At 36.6% G+C, this 25,493-nt stretch overlaps 1 protein-coding gene across 4 annotated transcripts in view; it reads right to left on the bottom strand.

Annotated features, from left to right (window-relative positions):
* PRKD1 (protein kinase D1) overlaps positions 1–25,493 on the bottom strand; it is a 99,601-nt gene that overhangs the window by 5,649 nt on the left and 68,459 nt on the right. For all 4 annotated transcript variants that reach the window (XM_087875127.1, XM_034417950.3, XM_034417952.3 and 1 more), the window contains 12 exons: positions 22,204–22,414; positions 20,721–20,798; positions 17,549–17,750; positions 16,639–16,762; positions 15,104–15,181; positions 13,034–13,313; positions 12,216–12,268; positions 9,970–10,042; positions 8,565–8,671; positions 6,741–6,902; positions 5,818–5,916; positions 186–453 (listed from right to left, as the gene is read on the bottom strand). In XM_087875127.1, the coding sequence (XP_087731253.1) occupies positions 186–453; positions 5,818–5,916; positions 6,741–6,902; positions 8,565–8,671; positions 9,970–10,042; positions 12,216–12,268; positions 13,034–13,313; positions 15,104–15,181; positions 16,639–16,762; positions 17,549–17,750; positions 20,721–20,798; positions 22,204–22,414 (1,735 nt within the window). The remainder of the gene's footprint in view (positions 1–185; positions 454–5,817; positions 5,917–6,740; positions 6,903–8,564; positions 8,672–9,969; positions 10,043–12,215; positions 12,269–13,033; positions 13,314–15,103; positions 15,182–16,638; positions 16,763–17,548; positions 17,751–20,720; positions 20,799–22,203; positions 22,415–25,493) is intronic.

Below are 25,493 nucleotides of genomic sequence, written 5' to 3'. Positions count from 1 at the left end.
ATAACACTATCTTTTTAATCTTTGGATTGGATTGTGGATATTTGGGATTCTTACTATTAGATAATAGATATCTAATATCTATTGTTGGAAATCATCTATGGAATAGATGATAACATCTATGGAAAGGCAAAATATATTTAATTAATAGATATATTCATTAAGTAAGTAAGTAAGTAAGTAAATACCTTCATGAGAGATTTCCTTCCAAGGATTAGGTGGGTACATAAAAGCAGCATTCTGGATTTGATCATGAATATCCTCATCTTCATTGAATGGAAAAGTACCACTGAGGCTAACATAGATAATGACCCCAACAGACCACATATCAAGTGATCTGTTGTATCCTTTATTTCTCAGAACTTCAGGAGCAAGATATGCTGGTGTACCCACAAGTGAACGTCTGAATGACTTCTCTCCAATAATCCGGGCAAAACCAAAATCACAAAGCTTCACCTATTTGGTACAAAATTGATGAGACAACTCTTATGATATCCAATATCAGGTAAATTACCTTTTATTTATACAATGGAATAACTGATATCCTGATAACTGCCCTCTCCTTTCCATATACATCCCACTCGTTTGTTGTAAAAGATACTCTCACCTACTGGAGAAAAGTGGCATATTTGGTATGATATCCATTTGGTAATGGACAAAAATAATTGGAAGCTAGAATCCCTATATCTTTGATAACTTCAAAAAAGACTGATATTATTATAGTTCATTATGGTTCATCACAGAGCCAGACTGGATTTGGCATTTTTATCTACCTATCAAGTCCTTCCCAAGGATCTGGGATAGGCAGATGTTGTTGTTGTTGTTGTTGTTGTTGTTGTTGTTGTTAGCTGTGAAGTCGTGTCTGACCCATCGCGACCCCATGAACAATGTTCATTCAGGCCTTCCTGTCCTCTACCATCTTCTGGAGTCCATTTAAGCTCACACCTACTGCTTCAGTGACTCCATCCAGCCACCTCATTCTTGTCATCCTCTTCTTTTTTGCCCTCCATCTTTCCCAGCATTAGGTTCTTCTCCAGTAAGTCCTTCCTTCTCATTAGGTGGCCAAAATATTTGAGTTTCATCTTCAGGATCTGGCCTTCTAAAGAGCAGTCAGGGTTGATCTCCTCTAGGACTGACTGATTTGATTGCCTTGCAGTCCAAGGGACTTGCAGGAGTCTTCTGCAGCATAGTTCAAAGGCCTCAATTCTTTGGCACTCAGCCTTTCTTATGGTCCAACTTTCACAGCCATACATTGCAATTGGGAAAACCATAGCCTTGACTATACGCACTCTTGTTGGCAGGGAGATGTCTCTGCTTTTTAGAATGCTGTCTAGATTTGTCATAGCTTTCCTCCCCAGGAGCAAGTGTCTTTTAATTTCTTGGCTGTAGTCCCCATCTGCGGTGATCTTGGAGCCCAGGAAAATAAAATCTGTCACTACCTCCATTTCTTTGCCATCTATTTGCCAGGAATTGAGAGGGCTGGATGCCATGATCTTAGTTTTCTTAATGTTGAGTTTCAAACCAACTTTTGCACTCTCCTTCTTCACCCGCATCAAGAGGCTCTTTATTTCCTCTTTGCTTTCTGCCATTAGAGTGGTATCATCTGCATATCTGAGGTTGTTGATATTTCTCCTGGCAATCTTAATTCTAATTTTTGATTCAACTAGTCCCGCCTTTCTCATGATGTGCTCTGCATATAAGTTAACTAGGCAGGATTAAATAAGCATGTTGATGTTATATAGTGTTAAAGGTATCATTGCAGCATGCAAGCTGTTCTGAGTAAAACTTTTGCAATTGACTGATGATGAATTTGTCAAGTCAATGGTATTCAAGTGGTGCTCCAGTTGTTTTGGGATTGCACTCAAAGAGCCTATTACTATTGGCACTATCTTTGCTTGCTTTTGCCACAGTTGTTCTATTTCTATTTGCAAGTCTTTGTAATATTCTCCAATTCCTTCTCTTCTGTTCTTTAGACTCCAGGTATTGCCATGTCCACTATCCAGACTTTTTTGTCTTTCTTATTGACAATTGTTAAGTCTGGCATGTTATATGACAGGTGCCTTTCTGTTCGAATTCTAAAGGTAGTAGTAGTAGTATAGTAATAGTATTGAAACAATTTAAGTACATTCAAAGCCTTACAATGTAAGCAACAATTGTAGAGCTAGAGAGAAAATGAAGGAAAGGAATAGTAAATGCAGTTTCTTATAGAATGTATATGATGTACTAATATCAGGCCATACATTTCCCTAGCAATATTAACAAACTAGTTTCCTCATATATTTGAAATACAAATGAAGTTGTACATGAATTAAGTTGATTGCTTTACCTTTCCTCCATGTCCAAACAAGCGTTTTGGGCATGGAAAGGAAGAAAGGGAGGGAGGGAGGGAGGGAGGGAGGGAGGGAAGGAAGGAAGAAGGAAGGAAGGAAGGAAGGAAGGAAGGAAGGAAGGAAGGAAGGAAGGAAGGAAGGAAGGAAGGAAGATAAAGACAGGCATGTGTGTTTTCTGACTTGATTAATTGTTCTTTGTTATTCAAAACTTGCATAGAGGCATTGCTTTAAAGCTAAGAAAACTACCGAATTCCAGGACAGAAGGATGCTGCTGCTTTATCATCATAGGAAATCAACCAGTTATCCCTAGGAATTTGGCTTTGACTACAGCCAGGAAGAACATGTTTCATCTATGCCCTGTCTCTATATTGGCAAGTGTACTGTACTTCATAGAGAGTTTATAGCACAAATTACACAGATTTAGATACACTAAAACATTTCACTGAAGTTTCAGTCTGGAACTCATCTTCATGTAACTTAAACCTTATATTATAAGAGGCAATGACAATGCCAGAATTTCCCATGATAGCTAACTAACTTATACATAGATGCACACAAAGAAAATCTAGAAAGTATCATGTGGGTTCTCACATATAATTTAATCTACATCCAGTGGTGGGATTCAATTTTTTAAACAACCGATCCTGTGGGCGTGTCTTAGTTGGGGGTGTGGCTAGCTGGTCATGTGATCGGGTGGGCGTGGCTAGCTGGTCATGTGATCGGGTGGGCGTGGCTAGCTGGTCATGTGACCGGGTAGGTGTGGCTATCTGCATAGGGACTACTCAGAGGGCTGAAAAAAGTCATTTCTGACTGGTCCTCGCACTTTTGACCGGTCCTCGCACTTATGACCATCCTCATATTTATGCCCGTTGCGGCATTCTTAACAACCGTGTCACTCATTTCACAACTGCTTCTCTTCATCATGGTGACAAGATAGGGCAAAAACGTAAAATGTGAGGACAGTCGTAAGTTCGAGGACTGGTCAAAAGTGCGAGGACTAGTCAAAAATAACTTTTTCAGACCTCTGAGTAGTCCATATGCACAAAAGGACTACCCAGAGGGATGAAAAAAGTGATTTCTGACAGGTCCTCGCACTTTCGACCGGTCTTCGCACTTATGACTGGTCATCATTTATGCCCATTGTAGCATTCTTAACAACCGTGTCACTCATTTCACAACTGCTTCTCTTCACCATGGTGACAAGATAGGGCAAAAACGTAAAATGTGAGGACAGTCGTAAATTCGAGGTCTGGTCAAAAGTGCGAGGACTAGTCAAAAATAACTTTTTCAGCCCTCTGAGTAGTCCATATGCATAAAAGGATACAGCAATAGAGAGGGATGAAGGAAGGGAAGGGAAATTAGAGTAGGAGTGAGGGTAAGAGAGGGAGGAAGAGAGGAGGAGAAAGAGAAAGGAAGAGGAAGTAGGGAGGAGAAGAAGAGGGGGGGAAGAGAAAGTAAGAAGGAAAGAAAAGAGAGAGGTGGTAGGTTTGAGGAGAAAGATTGTTGTACAATAAAAAAGATGAAAGGGAAGAAAGCCAACCCCAAACAAATATAAAGATATTAAGATAAAGAATGAATTGTTAAACTTTAAAGAATAAAAGAGAACAAATATGAATAAATAGCAATAATTAGAAACACACATACAAACATACAATGTATTTTCTTTGAACAGAGTATTTGGCCGATTCACAAATTTAAACAGTGTTTAGTCATTTCAATTAAATTTACAATTTCTATATTTCCTTTTTGCCATATTTATTCCTCATCTATTTTTTTAAAAAACCAATATTACTCTTCATCCTCATCTCTAATCTTAATCAAATTCAAATTTTCCCTTCTATTCTATATTATACCCCTTCCCATTGTCATCTATTTTTATATCCACCCTCACATTGGTTAATTATGTAATATTGCAGTTGTTTAATACAAATTCAACATTTTAATATAAATCAATTAGTTATATAACTATCTTTTTTGTATATTAATCAATATGAACATGAATATTCCAATTATTTCCATCATGCAATCCAATTTCTTACAAATCAATTAATTATATTTACCAATAATAATAAACCAAATAATTTCCCCCATATATTCCTCCAAACCAGAACTTAACCATTTCTGCTTTCAACACAATATACAATTAATAGTATCTCAATTATTACAATTCCCTAGTTAACTAGAGCTTTTTTCTTTTGTGTTTTAAAATCTTGAACTCTCCTCTTTTGCCCTAACTTTCCCATTGTTTGCAGTTTTGCACCTACCTTCTTTGAAAGGAAAAAGGTAGAAAGGAAAGGAAAAAGAGGAAAAAGAAAAAGAAATCTCTCTCTGCCTCATTTTGTCACGTTGCAGCAAAGACCCTGCTTTACTTTCCGTTTCGCTTTTTCAGCATAGGGGGGAAAAAATCTGCTCCAGCACTCTTTGCAGATAGCAACAGAGCCCTGGCAAAACAGCTGAGAGCAAATCAGCTGAGAGTCGGGAGGCCGATCTAATCAACTTGTGCTAATTAACCGATGCTGAAGCTGAAGGGAATGTTTTGTCTTGCTGTTTGCTTGCAAGGAGGTAAGTGCTGCAAGGCACAGGCCAAAGGGTGGGGGCCACCCTCCTTGCCACTTAGCCCCCCCTGCCGCCCCCCTTGCCTCTTACCACCCCCTAAGGCATTCCCCCGCCCCCCCAGGGGGCGGTACCGCCCACTTTGGCAACCACTGGCTTAACTACTTAACTACTTAACAACCGGTTCTACCGAAGTAGAATCCCACCACTGGGTCTACCCATTTATTTTTGCAGGCGTCGGTCTACTCATTTGTTTTCTTTTAACACTGATCAGCTGTAGGGTGGCCCTTTGAAGCCCCGCGGCAGCTGCGAGGCCAATAAAATTATAAAAAAACACCGAACTGTTTATTAAATTGCTGGCTCGCCCACCCCTCGCCCAGTGGTGCGGAGGGGCGGGACAAGGGGCAGGGCGAGCCAGCAATTTAACAAATGGTTCGGCCGAACCGCCTAGAACCGGCAGAATCCCACCACTGTCTACATCCATATAATTCATATTAAAGTCAAGATGCATTGATTCACATTATGCAATTTATAGAGGTATAAAGTGATAAATTTTACTGATTCTTTATTTTTGTTATGGGACTACGGTCATGGAAAGCATTATTGCAGAGGTCTTCAAACTTGGCAGCTTTGAGACTTGTGGACTTCAACTCCCAGAATTCTCCAGCCAACCGAGAATTGGGAGTTGAAGTCCACAAGTCTCAAAGCTGCCAAGTTTGAAGATCTCTGCATTATTGGAAAAAAGAATTAAATCATACACTGAGGAGCTCAGCTTCAAGGAAATGAAACATGTTTCCTTACGTTATTTTTTTTAAAAAATCATATTTCATTGAAAAGCAATTAAAGTTTGAGTGTTATAAATCACTTTCAGTAACTTATGCTTTGTTTTAATAAACGATTGAACTGTATTCCTGCAAAGAAAAATATTCTGACTTGCCTGTGGAAAAGGGTCAGCTGATGCTAGCAATACATTCTCTGGCTTGAGATCACAATGAACAATGTTTTTAAAATGAAGATGCCTCAAAGCAACAAGAATCTGTAAAGAAACAAATTAACTGTGCTGCAACATAGAAAAGCCATTCAATATTTATTCTACATATTAATGCGTTCCTAGAAATGTGATATAACATCAATAAACACAAAGATGGTGATTGATTTGAACTGATTTTAAAGATTTTATGTTTATGATCCTATTCCAAATCGGAGCAATAACTTACAAAATGATAGGAACATAATATTAAGTTTCCAAAAAATGTCACTAATACTCTATTGTTATCACTGACTCTACAAAAACATTGGCCAGCACATACTGTCATACTAATTCAGGAAAAAGCAGTTTAAAATTTCTTTGCTTAACCTGAATTGCACTGGAGAATTTGTTCAGTTTGCATTTTAATATCCAATTACCAATTCACGCCTTCTGAATCAATACACGAACAATGCTACAGTCATTTTTGGTATTCACACTTCTTAAGAGTTTTGCACAGCAATTTTCCAAACAAAAATATGTATACTGGTGAAATACTATAAAGGAAAACTGCTTGTAAAAAAAATGTGTCGACGATCCAAAAATGCCTACAAAATGTGTAAATTAGGAGAAACACACATGAAATATCCTCATAGAGGTTTTTTTTTTTTTTTTTAAAAAAGAAACTGCAAACTAATGTAGAAATAAGACAGGCCAATTAAGATCTGAAAACATTACAAACCAAACAAAGCCAAAATTGGTTTGTACATTCATTTTCTAAAAGACATTTTTTATACATAAAGAATTTTTGAAAATATATTTAATTTATAGAATTGAATCTCACACGAAATAAAGTATCATATCTGAGGCCTATCCTAAAAGGCTCTTCTTACCTGTGTAATTAAAAACTTGGTTATCCGCTCTGGCAACCTTCCTTTTTCACTTGACAAAATCATCTCCAACATATCTCCATGGAGCTTCTCCATAACAACAAACACTCTTTCTGGTGTCTCGAACATGCATTCCAGATTTACAACCCCCAGGTGATGCAGATTCTATAATAAAAGATAAACACTATTTAAATGAGCCAATTTGTCTCCATCCAATGACAAGGAAATATTAGGTTATTGTGCAGCCATTCATTTTTCAAGTCCTTTGGCACCACTGTAAGTGTAACAAGGTAGGGAGAAAATACATTAGGAATGTATTTTGTGGATAGCGAGGAATGATATACTGTGCTGATTAAGTACCCAGGATAGCACAAATCTGCTTAGTACCTGTCAAAAATTTGGTCTGACACATTAACATTTTTCTCTAGATAGGGAACTGGTCTATTTTGTTCTAATCAAACTACAGATAGTCCTTGACTTACAACAATTCATTTTGTGACTTTTCAAAGTTACAACAGCATTGAAAAAAGTGACTTACGACTGTTTTTCACATTTATGACCATTGCAGCATCCCCATGGTCACATGATCAAAATTTGAATGCTTGGCAACTGGCTCATATTCATGACGGTTGTAGTGTTTTGGGGTCATGTGATCACCTTTTGAGACCTTCTGACAAGCAAAGTCACTGGGTATTTACGAGACCGCCTTCTGCCACCGATAGCCTCCCACCGAGCAGTACGCTCCCACAGAGGGGGTCCTCAGGATGCCGTCGGTCAAACAATGTTGACTGGAGGCCCCCAGGGGGAGAGCCTTCTCTGTGGGGGCACCTACCCTCTGGAATGAACTGTCCACGAGATACGGCAGATCCCGGATCTTCACACCTTTCGCCACTCCCTAAAGACGTTTTTATTCCAGCAAGCCGGGCTGGCCTAACTTTTTTAAATTGTTTAATTTTTAAATTGTTAATTATGGGTTTTAATATAGGGGTGTTTTTAATTGTGGGCCAAATTAATTTAATTGGATTTTAATACTGTTTTTAAATTTTGTATTTCTTCTGTTTTATCTGTTGGCTGTTCACAGCCCCGAGTCCTTCGGGAGAAGGGCGGTATATAAATATAAACAAACAAACAAACAAATAAATGGGGAAGCTAGATGCACTTTGTTAAGGATTAGCCATCACTGATCTAGGATGTAAAACCTATGCCATTAGCATCTAACTGTAAAACCACATATACTGCCCCATTTAAGTTTAGTGTTCCCATCTAGAGCCAGACACAGGAAGGCTTTCTTGCTGTAAATACTGCTGCTAAAACTGTAGATAATTCTGTCATCTGCCTGTGTTCAAAGGAGAAACTCACTCTTCTCTCTCCCCCTCCCTCTCTCTCTCCCATCCTCCCTCCCTCCCTCCTCTCTCTCACACACACATAGACACACATTCCCCCACACAAAAACATTCCACAAGTCCCTCCCTTTTTCTAAATGACTGATATGGGTTAATCTTACATTGTTACATGTACCGGTACAAGGACAAACAGAACCTTAATATGCACTGATATATATCTGAATTATAATTGTCATAGGTTATCTTACCAATGTATATTAACCACTATAAATACTGGTCATTTTGATTTCCAAATTCCTGTATTTAAAACAGATTAGAAATTGTCTAAAAAAAAAAGAGAGATTACTTGAGAACTTTATCTGGTGATTTAGCGTAAAAATTAGTTCCATAGATTTCTCCTGCTGGAGCCTTTCTCAGTAAGTTTTATTGCCCTGCTCTAAATTAAATACATACAGGATATAATTGGTAATTAAATAAAAGATACCTGTAAAATTGCAACCTCATTACGAAGCTGGCTTTCTTGCTTAGTTGGAAATCTCAGTTTGTCAATGATTTTAATTGCTACATCTCTCCCTGTTTTCCGATGTTTTCCTGTTTGATGAAAAATATGCCAATTAACATGATCAGTTCTAAGAAGCAGCACCTTCTTAAAATTCACCTTTTTCTTTTAATAAAATCTAAGTTTTGCCTTTTATAATGGAAATTTTTGTTATCCAATTAACAGTAAACCCAAGGCAAGTTTCCCCAACTAGAGATCTTGACATATTTTAGGATTACAATACCCATCAATCTCAACTATATTTTCCACATCAAATATAAAGACAAAATGCAATAAATCTCCTTCACATTTAATCCTTTTTAAACATTTCTGATGGGGCAAAAACAGTACAGTACTGCTACTAAAACAGTAGATAATTCTAAACATAAATTGTCATCTGCCTATGTTCAAAGGAGAAACTCACTCTTCTCTATTTCTCTCTCTCTCTCTTTCTCTCTCTCTCTCACACACACACACACACACACACACACACACACACACACACACAATGAGAATAGTATACGAACAAAGGTTATGAGCCATTCCCTTTTTCTAGCTCTACACAATATTTTTTATACACATTTGCAAGAGCAAAGGGCTATGTACCTACCCAAAATACATAACAGAGTTTCATTTGCAAACTATGCTTCTACGTTTTGTAAAATGTCAAGAAATTATGAAACTTGTCAAAGAACTATAGATAATATAGTCCATAATTTTGTCATGCAAACAAACCAAGGCACTTGAAAGAAAGTGCCACTAGTCATAGTCCAGTATGTGCACACGTTTCCCACAAGCTATTAGAGAAAAAGAACTGGATGAATATGAGGCCAACTCTCAAGAGAAGCCAGTTTTGTTCAGAGTTTTGTTCAGCAGCCTGAGAGCCTGCCTTCAAAGCAAGTTTTTTGTTTTAAAAAAGCAGCACGGTAATACTTACAGGGGAGTAAATTTCTCAGAGTTCAAATTCAAAAAATCAAAATGCATTGATTTTTATTTTTATTGTGGGGGCAATAAGCTGACTTTGTATAAAATATACAAAAGAATGAAGGCTATTGCTTAACGCATTGTAAGCCGCCCTGAGTCTCCGGAGAAGGGCGGCATATAAATCAAATTTAAAAAAAAAAGAAAGAAAAGAAAGTATTGCAAAGTGCTCTCAGATAATCATGAACAGTGTATCTCAGATTATAAAACATTGTGCCACTTGTTGAAAATGACTAAATAATCATTCTGTCTTTTGTTTTCCATGCAATTACGTTTTGAATACCTTCCTGTTTATATTACATAAATTTTAAATTACTACAAATCCTGCATTTAAATTTCATTTCCCCAATGTATAGGTAAAGAGTCTTACCCCCATAAACAATTCCAAACTGTCCAGATCCTAAAACTTCATCTGGAAATATTTGATATACTGTACTGATATCCTGTGGATACAAATATTTTGCAACTTGAATTAATTTCTTGAAACTTAAAGCAAATATCAAACAAACATGCCATTGAATTCTGCACAAAGGGCAGTATCCTAAATGTTGACAAAGGAGGCTTAAATCAATTTTGGTCAAGGAGGTTCTATTGTTTCACTTTACACTGCTCTAGTCCAATCTGATTTTGAATACTGTGTCAGTGTCCCGGATCCAGTTCTGGGTATCACCCATTTCAAAAAAAGATACTAAAAATTGGAATTAAATTCAAAGGAAGCTACCGTGGTGGTGAAGGATCTGGAAACCAAACCCTATGATGGACAATTAAAGGATATGGGTACAATTGTTTATAGAAAAGGTACCTGAGGGGAGATATGATAGCAATCTTTAAATATCTAAGGACTTCTTATATAAAGAAGGGAATGGACTTATTTTCTATTGTGCCAGGGTCAAAACCACAACTTCCGATTCAGGCTAGAATTTCAGACTATATGAGCTGTCAGTTATAGGCTGCTACATTAAGTGGCGAGTGCTCCTTTGTTAATAGTCCTCTAACAGTGGTTGGATGGTCATTGGACAGAGATGCAATAGTGATTCATTCATGGGATTCAACTAGATGAATTCTAAAGTTACTCCAGTTCTATAATTCTAAGACATTTCTAAAAGAATACAAATAGTCTTTGCTTACCAACCGCTAATCCAGCAACTGTTAGAAGTTACGATGGTGCTAAAAAGAGTGCTGTTAAGCACCATGAAGTGGTATATAAGTCTAAGTGTTACTGCTATTGCTATCATCAGCATACTGATGATACCTTACCCCATGGTTGAGTTCACCCAGTGGTTTCACATAGATGTTGAATTGCTATAGAGATTGCACTGAATCCTGCAGCACCCCTCAAAGTAGAGGCTAAGGGATCTCCCTCCCCCAATCACCACTGACTGATATCAAGAGAAAGGAGAAGAACCAGTACAGTAACATGCTGCCCAATCCCTAGAGCTGGTGCTGAAAAATACCATGAGTGATGGTATCAAAGGCCACTGAGAAATTGTCCACTATAGTGAAATCCAGCAATGGTTACTTGAGGAAGGGTGAATTAATACCTCAAGAGGCACTGGAACCCATTCACATGACATCCCCTGAGCAGCTTTAATTAGTCAGGAGGGGATGACTAAAGAGCAAGTGGCCATGTTCACAGTCATAAGGATCCTGTCCACTTATCAGGCCAACCAATTCAAACTGTTCCCAGATAACAAGGCAAGACTTTACTCTAGGCACCTCCTTAGAACATAGAACAAGGCTAGTGTCCAACTCAAATAAATTTGAGTGACTTTATCCAATAGATGCTGAACAAATTCTTCTGCATGGCTCTGCTAGGACATTTCTGCAGTCCCTCTACCCAAGATGGTATGTGTCATCTAAAATACTATCTGCAAGTGAAATAAGAGCAGAGAAGTACTGATGCTTCATTGTTCTTATCACTACTAAGTAGGCTGTAATAGCATCTCTAACCCATGTTCAGATGAGTTCATCCCTTGTTGGGCCGAGCAATGTTCTAGGACTTCTCCCATTTTATCTTGCTCAGTTCCTCTATAAACCATGGAGAATGACAGGATCCACAAGAGAGGAAAGGTTTACAAAGGTTCAGTCTATCTATTTAAGGTCTCAGCAGCCCTCCTGTTCAAGGTGTCAACCAAGGCCTCAAATGGACTGTGCAACAGTCTGGCAGCCACAACTCCCAGCTCCCTTGGAAACATAGGATAGGCCTATGACTATGATAGTAGCCATGAACTCCTTAGCTGCATCAGATCTCCCACCTAGAGAAAGCAGATTGAAGTCCTCCAAATTTGTAAGTCTAGTAGAGGAACTCTACCACCAACCCGGAAATGAAGTCTAGAAGCCCAGGCAGGGAGGTTGTTACGCAGCAGGAAGCAGGTATAGTAACAACAGTGAAAATGTCAGTTTAAGAAAGGAGCTTTCTCTTGTTAGGTTCATTTAATGTCTTCTATAGTTTCTGAGATTAGGATAACTAAGATACATAAATACATATGTCACTGTGAATGGAATTAGAATTGAATTGAGAATGTCTTCATTTGTTTAATTATTCTTAAATGCAAGTAAAGAATGGGGGGAAAATCATACTGCCACAATAAAATATGGAAATAACTAGTGAATTACCACATTTTCTTGGACTTCGCAATTGGATACAGAAATACTTATGGATATATTTCCTAGAAAGAAAAGATCCAATCATTATTTTATAACATATAATATCAAATAAAAGAATATTACAGTACTGTAAACTATAACAGCAGGTAGTCATACATGCATTTGTGAGAACTTGCCACATGCAAAGAAGAAAACAAGAATAAGAGTAAGGAACAGTATATCACTTCTATGTAACCAAATTAAATTAGAATTAAATTGTAATGAAAATATATTTAGATTTTGCCTGACTCTGCCCTCTTCGGACTTCGCTCACCTGATAGCACACTGATTTGAACCCCTGCCTACTGGTACTGATCTAAGTCATCAGTATCATCAGCATCATCTTTTAATGACCCCATAATCCCTTGTGGGGTGGAGTCTGGTCAACTGAATGGAGCAAGCAGAGTGTTTAATGGCCAGATACCCTTCCAATGCAGAGTTTTGTTCAGCAGATATATTCTCATTGTGCCCAGAGAGAGAAATACCTGCCTCTACCTAGGATTGAACTCACAGCCTACTGATTGTGAGGCGAGAGCTCCACCTCTAGGCCACCGCACTACTCCACTGGTATGGACCTAAGTGCTGGGGTAAAATGCAGAATTTCATTTCATTCTTTGCAGTCATGTATCCTGTTTAAATATTAGTTCACTACCCAATAAACTGTTTCTAATAAATGTCTGTTGTTATTATGAGTTGCTTCAATGATGTGGAGATGTCAACTGAGCCTTTAACTGGTCTGGGATGTTTCTGTGTTATACATGAATAGGGGTCAGAGAGCTCAGACTTACGGTGTAAACTTGGTCCTGAACCAGAGGATGCTCCTTTAGGAATGACAGGCATCAGAGCATGCTGGATTGCCATCTCCCACATTCTTGCAACATCTGGGCCACAACCATTTGTGAGAACACTGTTATTAACTGAAAGACTTGGTAGGTTTTCAATGTTTTCCCCAACATAATAAACTACATTAGCTGTAGTTATTTCAAAACAGTGGGGATTTGCTTCTTGTGGTAAAAAACTGAAATTTTTTGCAGGTTCCAGGGATAGTACTTCAGACAATGGAATTTCCTGTGAAGAACATGTTATTCATGTTATTCCAAGACTTCTTTTCCAAAGTTTGTTTATTCTTTGCAGGACTGGTGTTCTGCTTACTTTATCTATCTAAATACTGATTTGTTCCCAACTTTTGAGAACTTAGTGAAGTCCAGCTTGTGAAGTTCTATCTCTTCTATAATTTTCTGGTCCTTGCATCGTGGTATTCCACCTGGGGAGGAAACTAAATGTTCTTTACATTTTACAGGGTCAAACTTTGAGAATCAAGAGCTTAAACTTTATCTTCTTCTTAGCAAACTAGCTTCTAAATCAGGAGTTCCTAAACTTTTTGTCATGATAGCTCCCCTTAATCTGTCACGCTTCCTTTAAAAATTCAGTTACAAAATGGACACAAATGAACAATGAAAAAAATACAATGAAACTTTGGTAAAGGTAGATTTAAATGGTAACACTGTTACCTTCCCACTGAGGTGGTAACTAATTATCTACTTTCATTTGCATTCTTTCAAACTGCAGGAGCTGGGGCAAGAACGGGTACTGATCCTGTCATGTGGTATCTGGATCTCAAACTGCCAACAAGCCAGCATCTTAAACGCTAGGTCACCCCATCCCATATATTTATTCTAACAATGGACAATGGACAAATAAGAGGTTCTTCACACATCTGGACATGGTCTATACCTTACTGTGGGAGATATACCTCACAGTTTGCAAAACCCTGTTCTAAATAGCAACAGCTCAATCCTACCCCTCCCCCCACACACACATATACCTTGTTCCTAACAATCTACATATCCCTAAAGTTTTTTTTTTTACTTTATTCATTTATTTATTTATTTTATTTATTTTATTTTTATACCACATTATGAATAATGTGATTATTTATCACATTTTAAAACCACCCATCTCCCGCACAGAGGGACTCACAAATATTCTGCTAGAATCCAGATAGTACTTTTAGCCAAAATCATGGTTAATATTAGAATAACTGAAAAGATAATTACAGAGAACTTTCTTTAGCCTTTATTCTTAGAATCCCCAATTTTAAAAAAAGCTCAGAGAAAGGTTAGGTTTAAATATTACCTCCTACATTTTGCATGGCATCTGCCGATTTAAATATTATAATTATGTTTAGTAATTAAATGATAAATATTGGCATCAATAGTGATGTATTAGACATTAGGGTTTTACAAATCATTTGATGAGCTGATTTGCTAACTACCCCAGTGGAAATGTCTTCTGGGCATGCAGATGCATGTCCAAAAGATCTCAGGAGGACCTGGAAGCAGTTGCTCTGAGCTTTCAAAGCAGCTGCAGCTGCTTCATGGCTTTGAGAAGCAGATCCAGAGGGATGTTTAATTCATCAGTGAAGGCTCATCAGATAATTTGCACAGGCTTACTAGAAACATTGGAGAAACTTGGTAAGATCAAGTTTAATTTGAGGTTTGGAAACCCACAATTTCCACACTAAGTATATTAAAAACATTATTCTTGTCTGCTCAGATTCAAACTGGAGCTGAAGTCGGATTCTCCCAAATCACTGTACTAATGGGAAAACTAAGCCAAGTTTGTTTCCTAGACATTAACATGTGAAAACGAAAAGGACCTTCCCCACTCCTAGCAACAAGATAACCTTCTTCAGAGGATAACTCTCAGTAATGTTATAGGCTGATTTTTTATTATGTATCTGTTGTTGTTTTTTTTATGTTGTGTCCATCCAGAGCCAATTGAAGTCAGGCAGCATCCAAGTCCAAATAAGTAAGTATGGAATTAAACTTTTGTCTTAAACCTGACGCCATTTTTACCTTGTAATATTTGCTTTCAGTTTCATTTTGAAACAAAGTGATGCACTTGCTATCCAATCTCCAGTAGTGCCGCTTCCTCTGTATGGAAATAGAAAATTAAAATACTTTAATTACTAGTAAAGAATGCAGCTATAATGAAATAAAATAAAATAATGCAATGATGCAGATTTAGACAAATAAGTGGTTGCAGTTAATATACAGAAGTGCTTCAGAGCATCATTTTATATTGCCTAAAAGTAATGTGTTAAATTCAATCTTTAGTAGTGCCGCTTTCTCTCCATATTTTGTTATGTTATTTTCTGAAGACTGCATTTTCCACTCAAATGTGTCTTTCACTTCCCTTATAAATATCTATCAATAAAATAATATTTTGCTTGCCAAAGTTTATACTGTATACAAAGTTTCTATTTATCATTTCACATTAACTGATCAGATACAGACTAATAAATATACAACGCTTTGAGTCAAGACTGGTATTATATGTCAAATCATGAAGTGTTAGAAAAAGGATATTTATTAATTTATTTATTAAATTTATATATTATTTTTTTATTATACATAAGGCACTGTTCAAAGCAAGAAGCTGGGATCTATCAAATAATAGTGCCTCAGTGGTGGGATTCAACCGGTTCGCACCACTTCAGCTGAACCGGTTGTTAAATTGCTGGCTGGCCCCACCCCTCCCAGAAGTCCCCACGCACCCTGTTTTAGCTCCTAGGTAAGTGCAGGGAGGCCTACTAGACCCAAAATGTGCGTGCGGCCTCCCACATCCTGTTTTTGGTCCCAAGGGGGTGCTGAAGGCCCAGTGCTGCCTGTCAAACTCCCTGGCCATGCCCACCATGCCCATGGCCACCCAGCCGGTCATTAGAGCAGAGAACTGGTTGTTAAAATTATTTGAATCCCACCACTGCAGTGCCTGTTTATAAATCCAAGATGTTCTTGACCAGCAGTCCCCAACCTTTCCAGCTCTGTGGACCACCGATGGCAGTAGGGGAGGAGAGGGAATTGTTTAGTGTGCATGCTGCTTGCACAAATGCAGCTTTGCACAATTGCCCACTGCTTGAATGGCCTGGTTCCCAACAGGCCGTAGCCTCGCACCAGGCTGAGGACTGGAAGTTGGGGTTTCCTGTTCTTGACTTCATACTAATCAACATAAGCTAATGGAAAGGAACCATGGAATATGTGGTGGAAAATATATATTCTTATAGACATCAATGAGAAAAGATTACTCAATACAGAGATTGCTCCCTCTATAAAAAACTCTTAAATGAAATGTTACAGCTTAGAAAAAAATAGATGTTAGATGTTATTCCAATACATACAATAGGAAACCTATGTTGTGGGTACACCTGAGTGTCCCTTTGTACACTTCTTTGAACACCATCCCAGGTTGTTTGCTTTTTGAAGCATTTTGTATACATGGAAATTAAACTGCAGCATACACAATGTAATCATGAACAATGAAAGACTTCTGCAAAGTACCCTGAATGTTCCGTGTTAAATAAATGAATAGATTCAGCTAATTACTTCCTTACCAAACTGTCTTTGCTTGTGTAGTGAACCATCCATCCTTCTTTTATTACTGTACTACTTCTCCTTTTTGCATGTTTGACAGATTGTACCACTCTCATTAATGGGATATTATTGCTTGTTGAAGGGCTTGAAAAAAAGAACAGCAAACTGAATAACATTATTTGAATGAAGCTTTCAAAGAGAGACAATTTAAAGGGTTACTTGTTCAACTCATGTAATTCTGAACAGCTATTTATTGCAGCATAATAATATCTAGAATCACATTCATTTGTTACATTTATGAACTTACATAGCCACCCCAACACAGAAATGTCACTAGAAGGTTTTAAAAGGAGCTACATGGCTACCTGTTTTGTATGATCTAATTGAGTTTGCACTGTGCAGAAGGTTGATCTAGATCACGGGTATCAAATTCGCAGTCACTGTTGCCATCACGTGACATTTTGCGATGTTTTTCCCATTTGCGGAGCTGGGGTGGGCGGGGCCTGCGTGTGATGCATCCAGCCTGTGGGCTGCCAGTTTGACATCCCTGATTTAGATCATATATAATTTACTTTATATCTAAATGACACATTCAATGAAATAGAACATTAAAATTATATTACAATAAAACTAACATGGAACTTTAAATTTAGACCTATATCATTTGATCTCAGTATGATATTACTTGGGGTAAAGAACCAAGAAACTCAAGGTGGAAAACATATCCAACAGACCTTCTTCCTCCTATTTTCCCCACAACCACCCTGTGAGGTGAGTTGGCCTGAGAAAGTGTGATAGGCCCAAGGTCACCCAGCTGGCTTTCATGGCTAAGGCAGGACTAGGACTCAGTCTCCAGCTATCCAGCCCAGTGTCTTAACCACTAGATCAAACTGCTCTCTCACTATGCTAAATTCACTAAGCTAAACTTACCTGATCATTCTGTTACTCTCATCATGATCAAGATCAGTGTCTTGCATATCTCCACTGTCACCTGGATTCACAGTCACCATCTCAGCATCAGGCACCATAGAATCTTCCATTTCATCTAAGAGGCCACTGTTTCTTTCACTGTCATTGTCATCACTTCCCTCTTCCATCACTATATCAGTCTCCATTCCAGGGCTAAGCAAATCTGGAATGTTTAAAAAACTATATTGTTATAACAATCTGGAAAAATAGTTCAAGCTGAATTGGCTACATTATCCCACATCATATAATTAAACCTTATCTCATCCTCAAGTCTGTAAATCTGCTTTGCAGGGCTCTTTATCTTTGGAGCAGATTTTGCAGTTGAGTGAAGGAAGAATAAAACTTCCTGGCTCATTGGTGAATACAAATTTAGTCATTGGATGAAGCTAATTGAACAGAATATTATATCTAAACAGTATATCTACCTTTATGTCTAAAATAAATGTAGAAAATCAGAAGTGAAACTACATCAAGAATATTCTCTAACTTCTACAAAAATACTATCTTGTCCTTGCAACCATGCATTAGCATATTAGCCAATGCAAAGCATTTTTCCTATTAATAAGCAAGGAACAGCACAACTTCAAATGTAGGCATACATAATGCTCCGTTTTATTTATGGGATGAAAAAGCCTGATGAATATAAAGTAAAGATAAATTATTCCATGGACACAAATATATTGTTTTTGCAACAATATAGAAATAGTTTATCATGGTCAAAGACATTGACTGCCTTCAATGATATTTTTTGACTTCTCTGTCTAATATAACACCCTGTATTTTTTTTCTTCATCTCTCATTCATCTCTATTTTTTTTTTAGCTTTTTAAGATCAGCTAATATTGGCTTCCATCTGCTGTAATCAGATGCACATAGGTGAAAACAACACAAGTGAGGGAAAAGTATGAATAATAAGTAGCATGTCATGTAGTTAGATATAACTAGTTTTTAATCTCAGTTTATCTAATTGTATAAATTACAAAACTAGATTAAGCCAAAATCTTCACAGAAACTTGAAAAAGGAGAAGAGGGGAAGAAAGTATTAAAAAAACCAAAGTCAAAGACATTGGTGAAGGAACAGATCATCAGGTATTATTAAAGAGAGGAGAGCAAATAATGATTAGTAGAACTATTGACAAAATTAAACAACATTTTAGCATTTTGCTGTAGCCCACAATGAATAAAATAGTGCATTACAATATGAGAGCTAAGCCTGTAAATATATTAAAAATATCCACAGATTACAACAAATATTTTATCAAATCAATGGCAACGTATAAAATTCAAATCTTTCTCACACAGTGTCATATATATATTCATTTTCTAAGCATTTTCTTATCAGCTTTATTCAATATTGAAAATACACTAGGGGAATTGGCCTTTCCTCTAGTATCTTTTTCTGTAAACTTACATGTTTTGTGCCAGAAAGAAATTGTTTTCCTTAATTATCTTTAGTTAGAATAATATAATACTGTAAGTACCAGTACTGTAATCTTGCTTCTCTCTCTGGAATGAATTTTCAATAAACATTTTTCTAATCCTTGGCTGGTTGCTTAAGGATGGCAAACACCCTTGTGTAATTTCCTGAAAGTTATTCTCCTTTGGCAGACATAACAATTGCAGATGCAAATATTGTTTGCCTAAAATTGATTCATTTTTGGGAGATTCTTTACAGGAAAGGTTGCTTCTAAATACTGAAAGACTGCACTATTAAAAAAAAGTATATTATAAAAACAATATTGATCATTTGTTATTTCTGGAATATAAATATATTAAAAAACTATCTATGGAAACTGTAAAATTGGGCTCTTTAGGAAATCTGGGGTTCCTAAATCTCAACTTCATGATAGACCTTGATTACACTGACCCTAGCATGTATAATAACTAACTGTCTCATTTATTTTTTGATCAGTTGTGGACAACGTTTTTAGGCAGAAATCCATTCCAAAATGGTTGAATGATAATTGTATGCCAGAAGCTGTATTCCAAAAGTGAGCAAATCCAATATCAAGAAAAGGGTTTGGCTTGTCAATGATCACAGAGTTGGTCCAAGATCTGCAGAAGAACATCAGAGGGCTGCTTGCTTCTCTCCAATATGGAATTCATTTATGTTGATGCAACATATAACAGGAAGATTTATTTTACTTTTAAATAAAATTACATCTTTTTATTTAAAAGTTCAATTGTCTTATTTATTATTTATGAACTAGAATTATTAAAGACTAGATTATTACATTTACAATAACTGTATTAATAGCTTATTCTCAGTATTTTAGATGTTCAATCCAAGGTTTATTGACATACTATGATGTAAACATTCTTTGACACACTATGATCTAAACCAAATCCTATACCATTTCAGACAAATGTCCAATCTCTTCTTAAAAACTTCCAGTGTTAGAGCATTCACAGCTTCTGAAGGCAAGTTGTTCCACTGATTAATTGTTTTAACTGTCAGGAAATTTCTTCTTGGTTCTACAGTAGGTTATTCTAGGTTGCTTCTCTCCTTGATTAGTTTTCTTTCTTTGCTTCTTGTTCTATCTTCAGGTCAGTAGTGGGTAGCCCCCGGTTCGGACCGGTTAGCAAGAACTGGTAGTAAAACCAGCAGGAGGCCCCACCCACCACCCCAGATGTCGTCATCGGCGATCTGCGCATGCACAGAAGCTTCCTGTTCCCATTGCGAACCGGTAGTAAAGGTAAGTAGAACCCACCCCTGCTATAGGTGCTTTGGAAAATTGGTTGTTCCCCTCTTCTTTGTGGTAGGCCCCCAAATATTGGAACACTACTATCATGTCACTAGTCCTTCTTTTCATGAAACTAGACATACCCAATTCCAGCAACTGTTCTTTATATGTTTTAGCCTCCAGTCCCCTAATCATCTTTGTTGCTCTTCTCTGCACTCTTTATCTAGAGTCTCAACAACTTTTTTACATCTATTTTTTCATCTCACTAATAAATTATTTAATGTTTTTTAAATTGTTTTTAAATTTTATATGTTGTGTTTTTACCGTGGCTGTTCACCGCCCTGAGTCCTGTTGGAGAAGGGCGGTATACAAAATAAATAAATAAATAAATGACTGTTTTTTCAAATAGTTTTTAGAGTACAGAGTACTAATATCTTTGATGCAACTTACCTCCATTAATGGCCACTTCTCCAAGGCAATTATTCGGTACTTTAGGTGCACAGCGTTTGTGACAGTTGAATCGACAATCTTTTTAAAGAAAAGATGCATGATTTGCACAAGTTGCTTGGTTATAATATGACAGTTTCAGATACAAAGAACCTTGTTAAAGCTGGATATGAGACGGTGGTTCTAGACTCAGACAACAGATCTCAATTCAAGCAAACCAAGGTCTGATGCTATGTGAAAAAGCTGGGAATGAATTCCAGATATTTCGTCCTCTTCCTGGAATTACTTCCCTGCCAGCTGTTCCATACAATTCAATCAAGTGACTATTCCACAGTATAGGATCATATAAAATACATTTTAACCCTATTTTTAGAAGGCAGTGATAAAGTACATCCAAATGAAGTACGATATTTTACCTCTTAAGAAAGCTTTGCTATCTATGAATCCCAGTGAGAATCCTGCACTAAGAACACCTGCATTCTATTTGTATATTTATAGCATATTTTGCATCCTATATTTGGAATGCTTTAATATTTTGTATCCTTTATTCCAAATTTGCTACACTGTTACAGAATGTTACTATGACGGACACAGTAGGATTTCAGTCTAATTAAGAGAAATCTTATTCTTCACTCCTCTACAGCATATGAAAGTTTCATAAGCAACAGACATACATTCAGGGACATATTCAAGCATCAAAGCTAAAATAGCTAATTATCTTTCAGTAACATATTTCAGAAAACTTGTTCAAAGATTCAAGCCTATTTATGGTATGGTACACTAAATTATCAATTGTAGAAAAAAAAATTCCCATAATCACACATTTCTTAATGACCTGCTGAAAAGCTAAAATTTGGTTTCCACAAGCACTGTCCAACATTAAACTGTACTCTACTTCCAAGTAGCAATAGCACTTAAATTTATATAGCACTTCGTAGAGCTTTACAGCACTCTCTAAGCTATTTACAGAATCAACATCTTGCCCCCAAGATGTCCTCATTTTAACCAACCTCGGAAGGATGGAAAGCTGAGTCAACTTTGAGCTGGTCAGGATCAAACTGCTGGCAGCGGGCAGAGTCAGCTGCATTACTGCATTCTAGCCACTGCGCCACACAGCTCATGGGCAAAAATTGACCATTGTCATATCTCATACTATGCCACCAAGGTTGAGAAATACTGCATTAGAGTGTAATAATTGGGAAAGACATTGGAGACATATAGTGTAAACTATTTCTCTGTTATTCCAAGCTAATGATAAGAAGAGTTGTATAGTTTAGCACAGCTACAAACAAACAAATTAAGATTTTGTTCTCCAAAATACGTACTATCTTTCAAGCTGACATACTGTTGTCTGTATCCCACCAGCTAGGAAATATATAACAGCGTATAAATCAGGACACAGTAGTAAGAAATAAAATATTAAAATGTTTTAAAAATTGTTAAAACAAATGCATTATTATCATGCTTTCATTTCTAAATTGCTTACCTTTGCACTGTAAGCCTTGTCTAAAAAGTCCTTTAAGTAACTTTTTACAGTACTGACAAACTGTTGGCCTTGTATATGAGTGAATGACAAAAGTATGAGGCACTTTAACCTTGGAAAGTAAAATCTTATCAAGCTGAATAGGTCGCCCAATGTGTGATTGCGAATTAGACCTCTTCTCTCTTCCAAGTGAAAAATCAGGTGGTGATTTCTGCTACAATAGGTCAATAAGATACATAAAGTCATTTTAGTATGGAAGACATCTTTGCATATATATATTTTTAAAAAGAGCTTAAACATATATTCTAGTGTCTCTCAAGCTCCTTACAGGAATTCCTTTTTGCATTTTCTCCCTTACCCACAAAGCATTTGTAGTGAAGCAGCCCCGAAGAACATCAGAAATAGATTATCAATTGACTTCTGGACATGAAAAATTCTACACTTGGCCAAATGAACCTACATATGGCTTCTATGTTCAATTTCAGCAATACAATTAATTTTAAATCCAATCAGTTCTCCAGCATATTATTTAGTAAACATGAAAAAATACATAATACATGCATAAGAAGACGGTATACTTTTAAATACAAAAGAGTGATATTATTAAGTCATTGTTTGGATTAGTTAAATTGAAGAACAAAACAGAATTAAACTTCAGACTTGTGTCCATTTCTATCACAGACGTATAAATTGTAACATTTCTGCATTTTATTTAATTTATCAATTTGTTTAATCAATTAGAAATATTTAGAATGGGTTTTGAATATATCCTTATATATTGGGACAGTTTAGTCCAATATAGTTAATGTGTAATAAGCACTGCTTCCTAAGTCATTTAAGAAGATCTACCTTTTAAATGACCAAGTAACACATATGAAGCAATTCTAGAATATTCCCTGCCAGTGTTTTCTATTCATGAAAAGCAGACAATAGAGGACCTAAAACTGGGACTAAAAGTTAAAGCACAGTGTTCCATAAGAAAGTGAAGGGATGCCTTAATTCTTTCTACAGGTAGTCCTTGACTTATAACCATTCATTTAGTGACCTTTCAAAGTTACAGCAACACTGAAAAAAGTGACTTTTGACCATTTTTCACACTTATGACCGTTGCAGCATCCCCATGATCATGTGATCAAAATCCGGATGCTTGACAACTGGTTCATATTTATGAAGGTTCCAGGGTCATGTGACCTTCTGACAAGCAAAGTCAAAGGAAGAACAAGATTCACTTAACAACCGTGTTACTAACTTAACAACAGCAGTGATTCACTTAACAACTGTGATCTTAAGAAAGGTCTTAACCACAATTCACTTAACAACTGTCTTGCTTAACAACAGAAATTTTGGGCTCAACTGTTGTCATAAGTTGAGGACTACCTGTATTGCTTCATCACTTGAAGCTCTAGGAATCTACAGTCATTAAGTAGAAAGGTGCTTCAGGACATGCAGGAGTCCTTAACTTCATAAGGAGCTGCAAACAGGTGATAGATTCATGCATTCAACAAAGTACATTATAAATAAATCTTTTTCTGCAGGGCAACAGACACAAATTCCCCAAAATGAAATGAGCTAGAAATGTTTCATTAGCATGAAAGGTAGCACTACATCTGAAGTTTTCAACACAAAATTATATTATGTTGCAGAAATATCTGCTAAAGCTCACGGTTTTTGTATCAAAGGCATAGGGGATTTTTTTTTTTATTCAGTATGTTTTGATTAGCTACAGATTTTTTTCGCCCCGCCTCACCGAATAGCTAGCCAGAATTCCTGACTCGGGAAGCTTGGATTCTGACCAGGAAACAATTACTCAGATTACACTATGGAAACTACAGAAGCCAGATGTTTGTCAGGCAATAAGCAAATTGCTCCAATTAATTTGCAGCAAGTATTCTGAGTCTGGGCAATAATATCCTTGAAATACTACAAGAACTTTTTGCAAATACTATGGAGGTTGCATTACAAGTGCCACATTATCAAATGTTTCAGAAAAAAACTGATTAAATCTAAACTATCCTTTCAACAGCAAAAATTCAAAGTTCAGCTTCGGCCAATTATAACCAAAGTAGAAAAGAAAAATATCCATAGAACTTCATCTGCCAAATATAGGATTGTCTTCACAAAAGGAAGAAAATTGTGGAAGCTGCTAAATCCGAATAGGCAGCCTTGGGCCTCTGAGCTACCTGTGGCCTTCCCAAAACCATTTTTGTGGCTCCCAAAGCTCTCAGAACAGTGTCATAATGCAAACTGGCAATTTTTAATATTGCTGCTTTTTTTTCCAGAAATGAAACCTTAAAAGAGTATTGTTAAGCTGAAGATCCATCCTTGACGTAATGTCTTGAAACCTAAATGTTTGAAACTGTCTCATCACCTTATGCACACCATTTGCTCTGATCTCTGTTCTTTTCTGTTGTCTTCTTGTTTAAAATGAAACAATAGAGAGCTAAACAAGCAACCTTTTTGGTCACGGCAGCTTCATCCATCTCTGAGAAAACATGCTTGGCACAAACAGTGTGTTCTTTTTGGAGCCATAACAAACTCTTCTAGTTCCTTGGAGTTTCAAAGTAATATTTAAAAAATTACCTTATAGAGTCATCTTTTATTTGCTAACCATTCTAATTACGTGGCTTTTTTGTTCCTTGGAATTTTCATTTTGTTAGTGAGTGTGGAACCACATTTCATGAAGGTATATAAAGGATTTCAGTAAACACAGATATACACACACCTGTTTTTGTGTGTGAGAGAAAGTTTGACATAGTATATTTTTGTTTTGTTTCAAGATACCAAAGCTGAAGTGTTACCTGAAATCCCAAAACTTTCCAGTTTTCTCCAAATTTCTATCTCTGTCAACACATCTGCTTTCAAATTCAGATGCTTTCTGATTACTGTCTCCGATCTATTTGTTTGCAAAACCTCTAACACTCAAAGCATCTTAATTTTTTTAGCATGGGGCTTCATTTTTTTCCCCTTGCATTGCATTTTCTTCCTTTAAACTTTTTAAAACTAATTTTTATTGAACAATTTTTAACAAAGTAAAAAAATAAAGGAAAATAAAGAAAACAATAAAGCTTTAAAAAAGAAAATAGAAAAAGAAAGAAATAATTATACAGTTGTGGCTTCTCATTTTCTTGAGAACAATTATAGATACATTTAAATTTTGCCCTCTCTCTCTAAAGTTACATCATAATTTCCTTCTTTCCATAAACTACTCTAATCTCCAAACCCATTAATCACAAAATCATTTTTCTCTTCTTTCAGCTAAAAGGGAATAATCTTTTAAATCCTTTTCTCCAAGC

This window comes from Pantherophis guttatus, chromosome 1, assembly GCF_059756535.1.
Source record: "Pantherophis guttatus breed Tessera chromosome 1, ASM5975653v1, whole genome shotgun sequence".
NCBI classification, from domain to species: domain Eukaryota; kingdom Metazoa; phylum Chordata; class Lepidosauria; order Squamata; family Colubridae; genus Pantherophis; species Pantherophis guttatus.
This window is presented reverse-complemented; position numbering and strand designations above follow the sequence as displayed.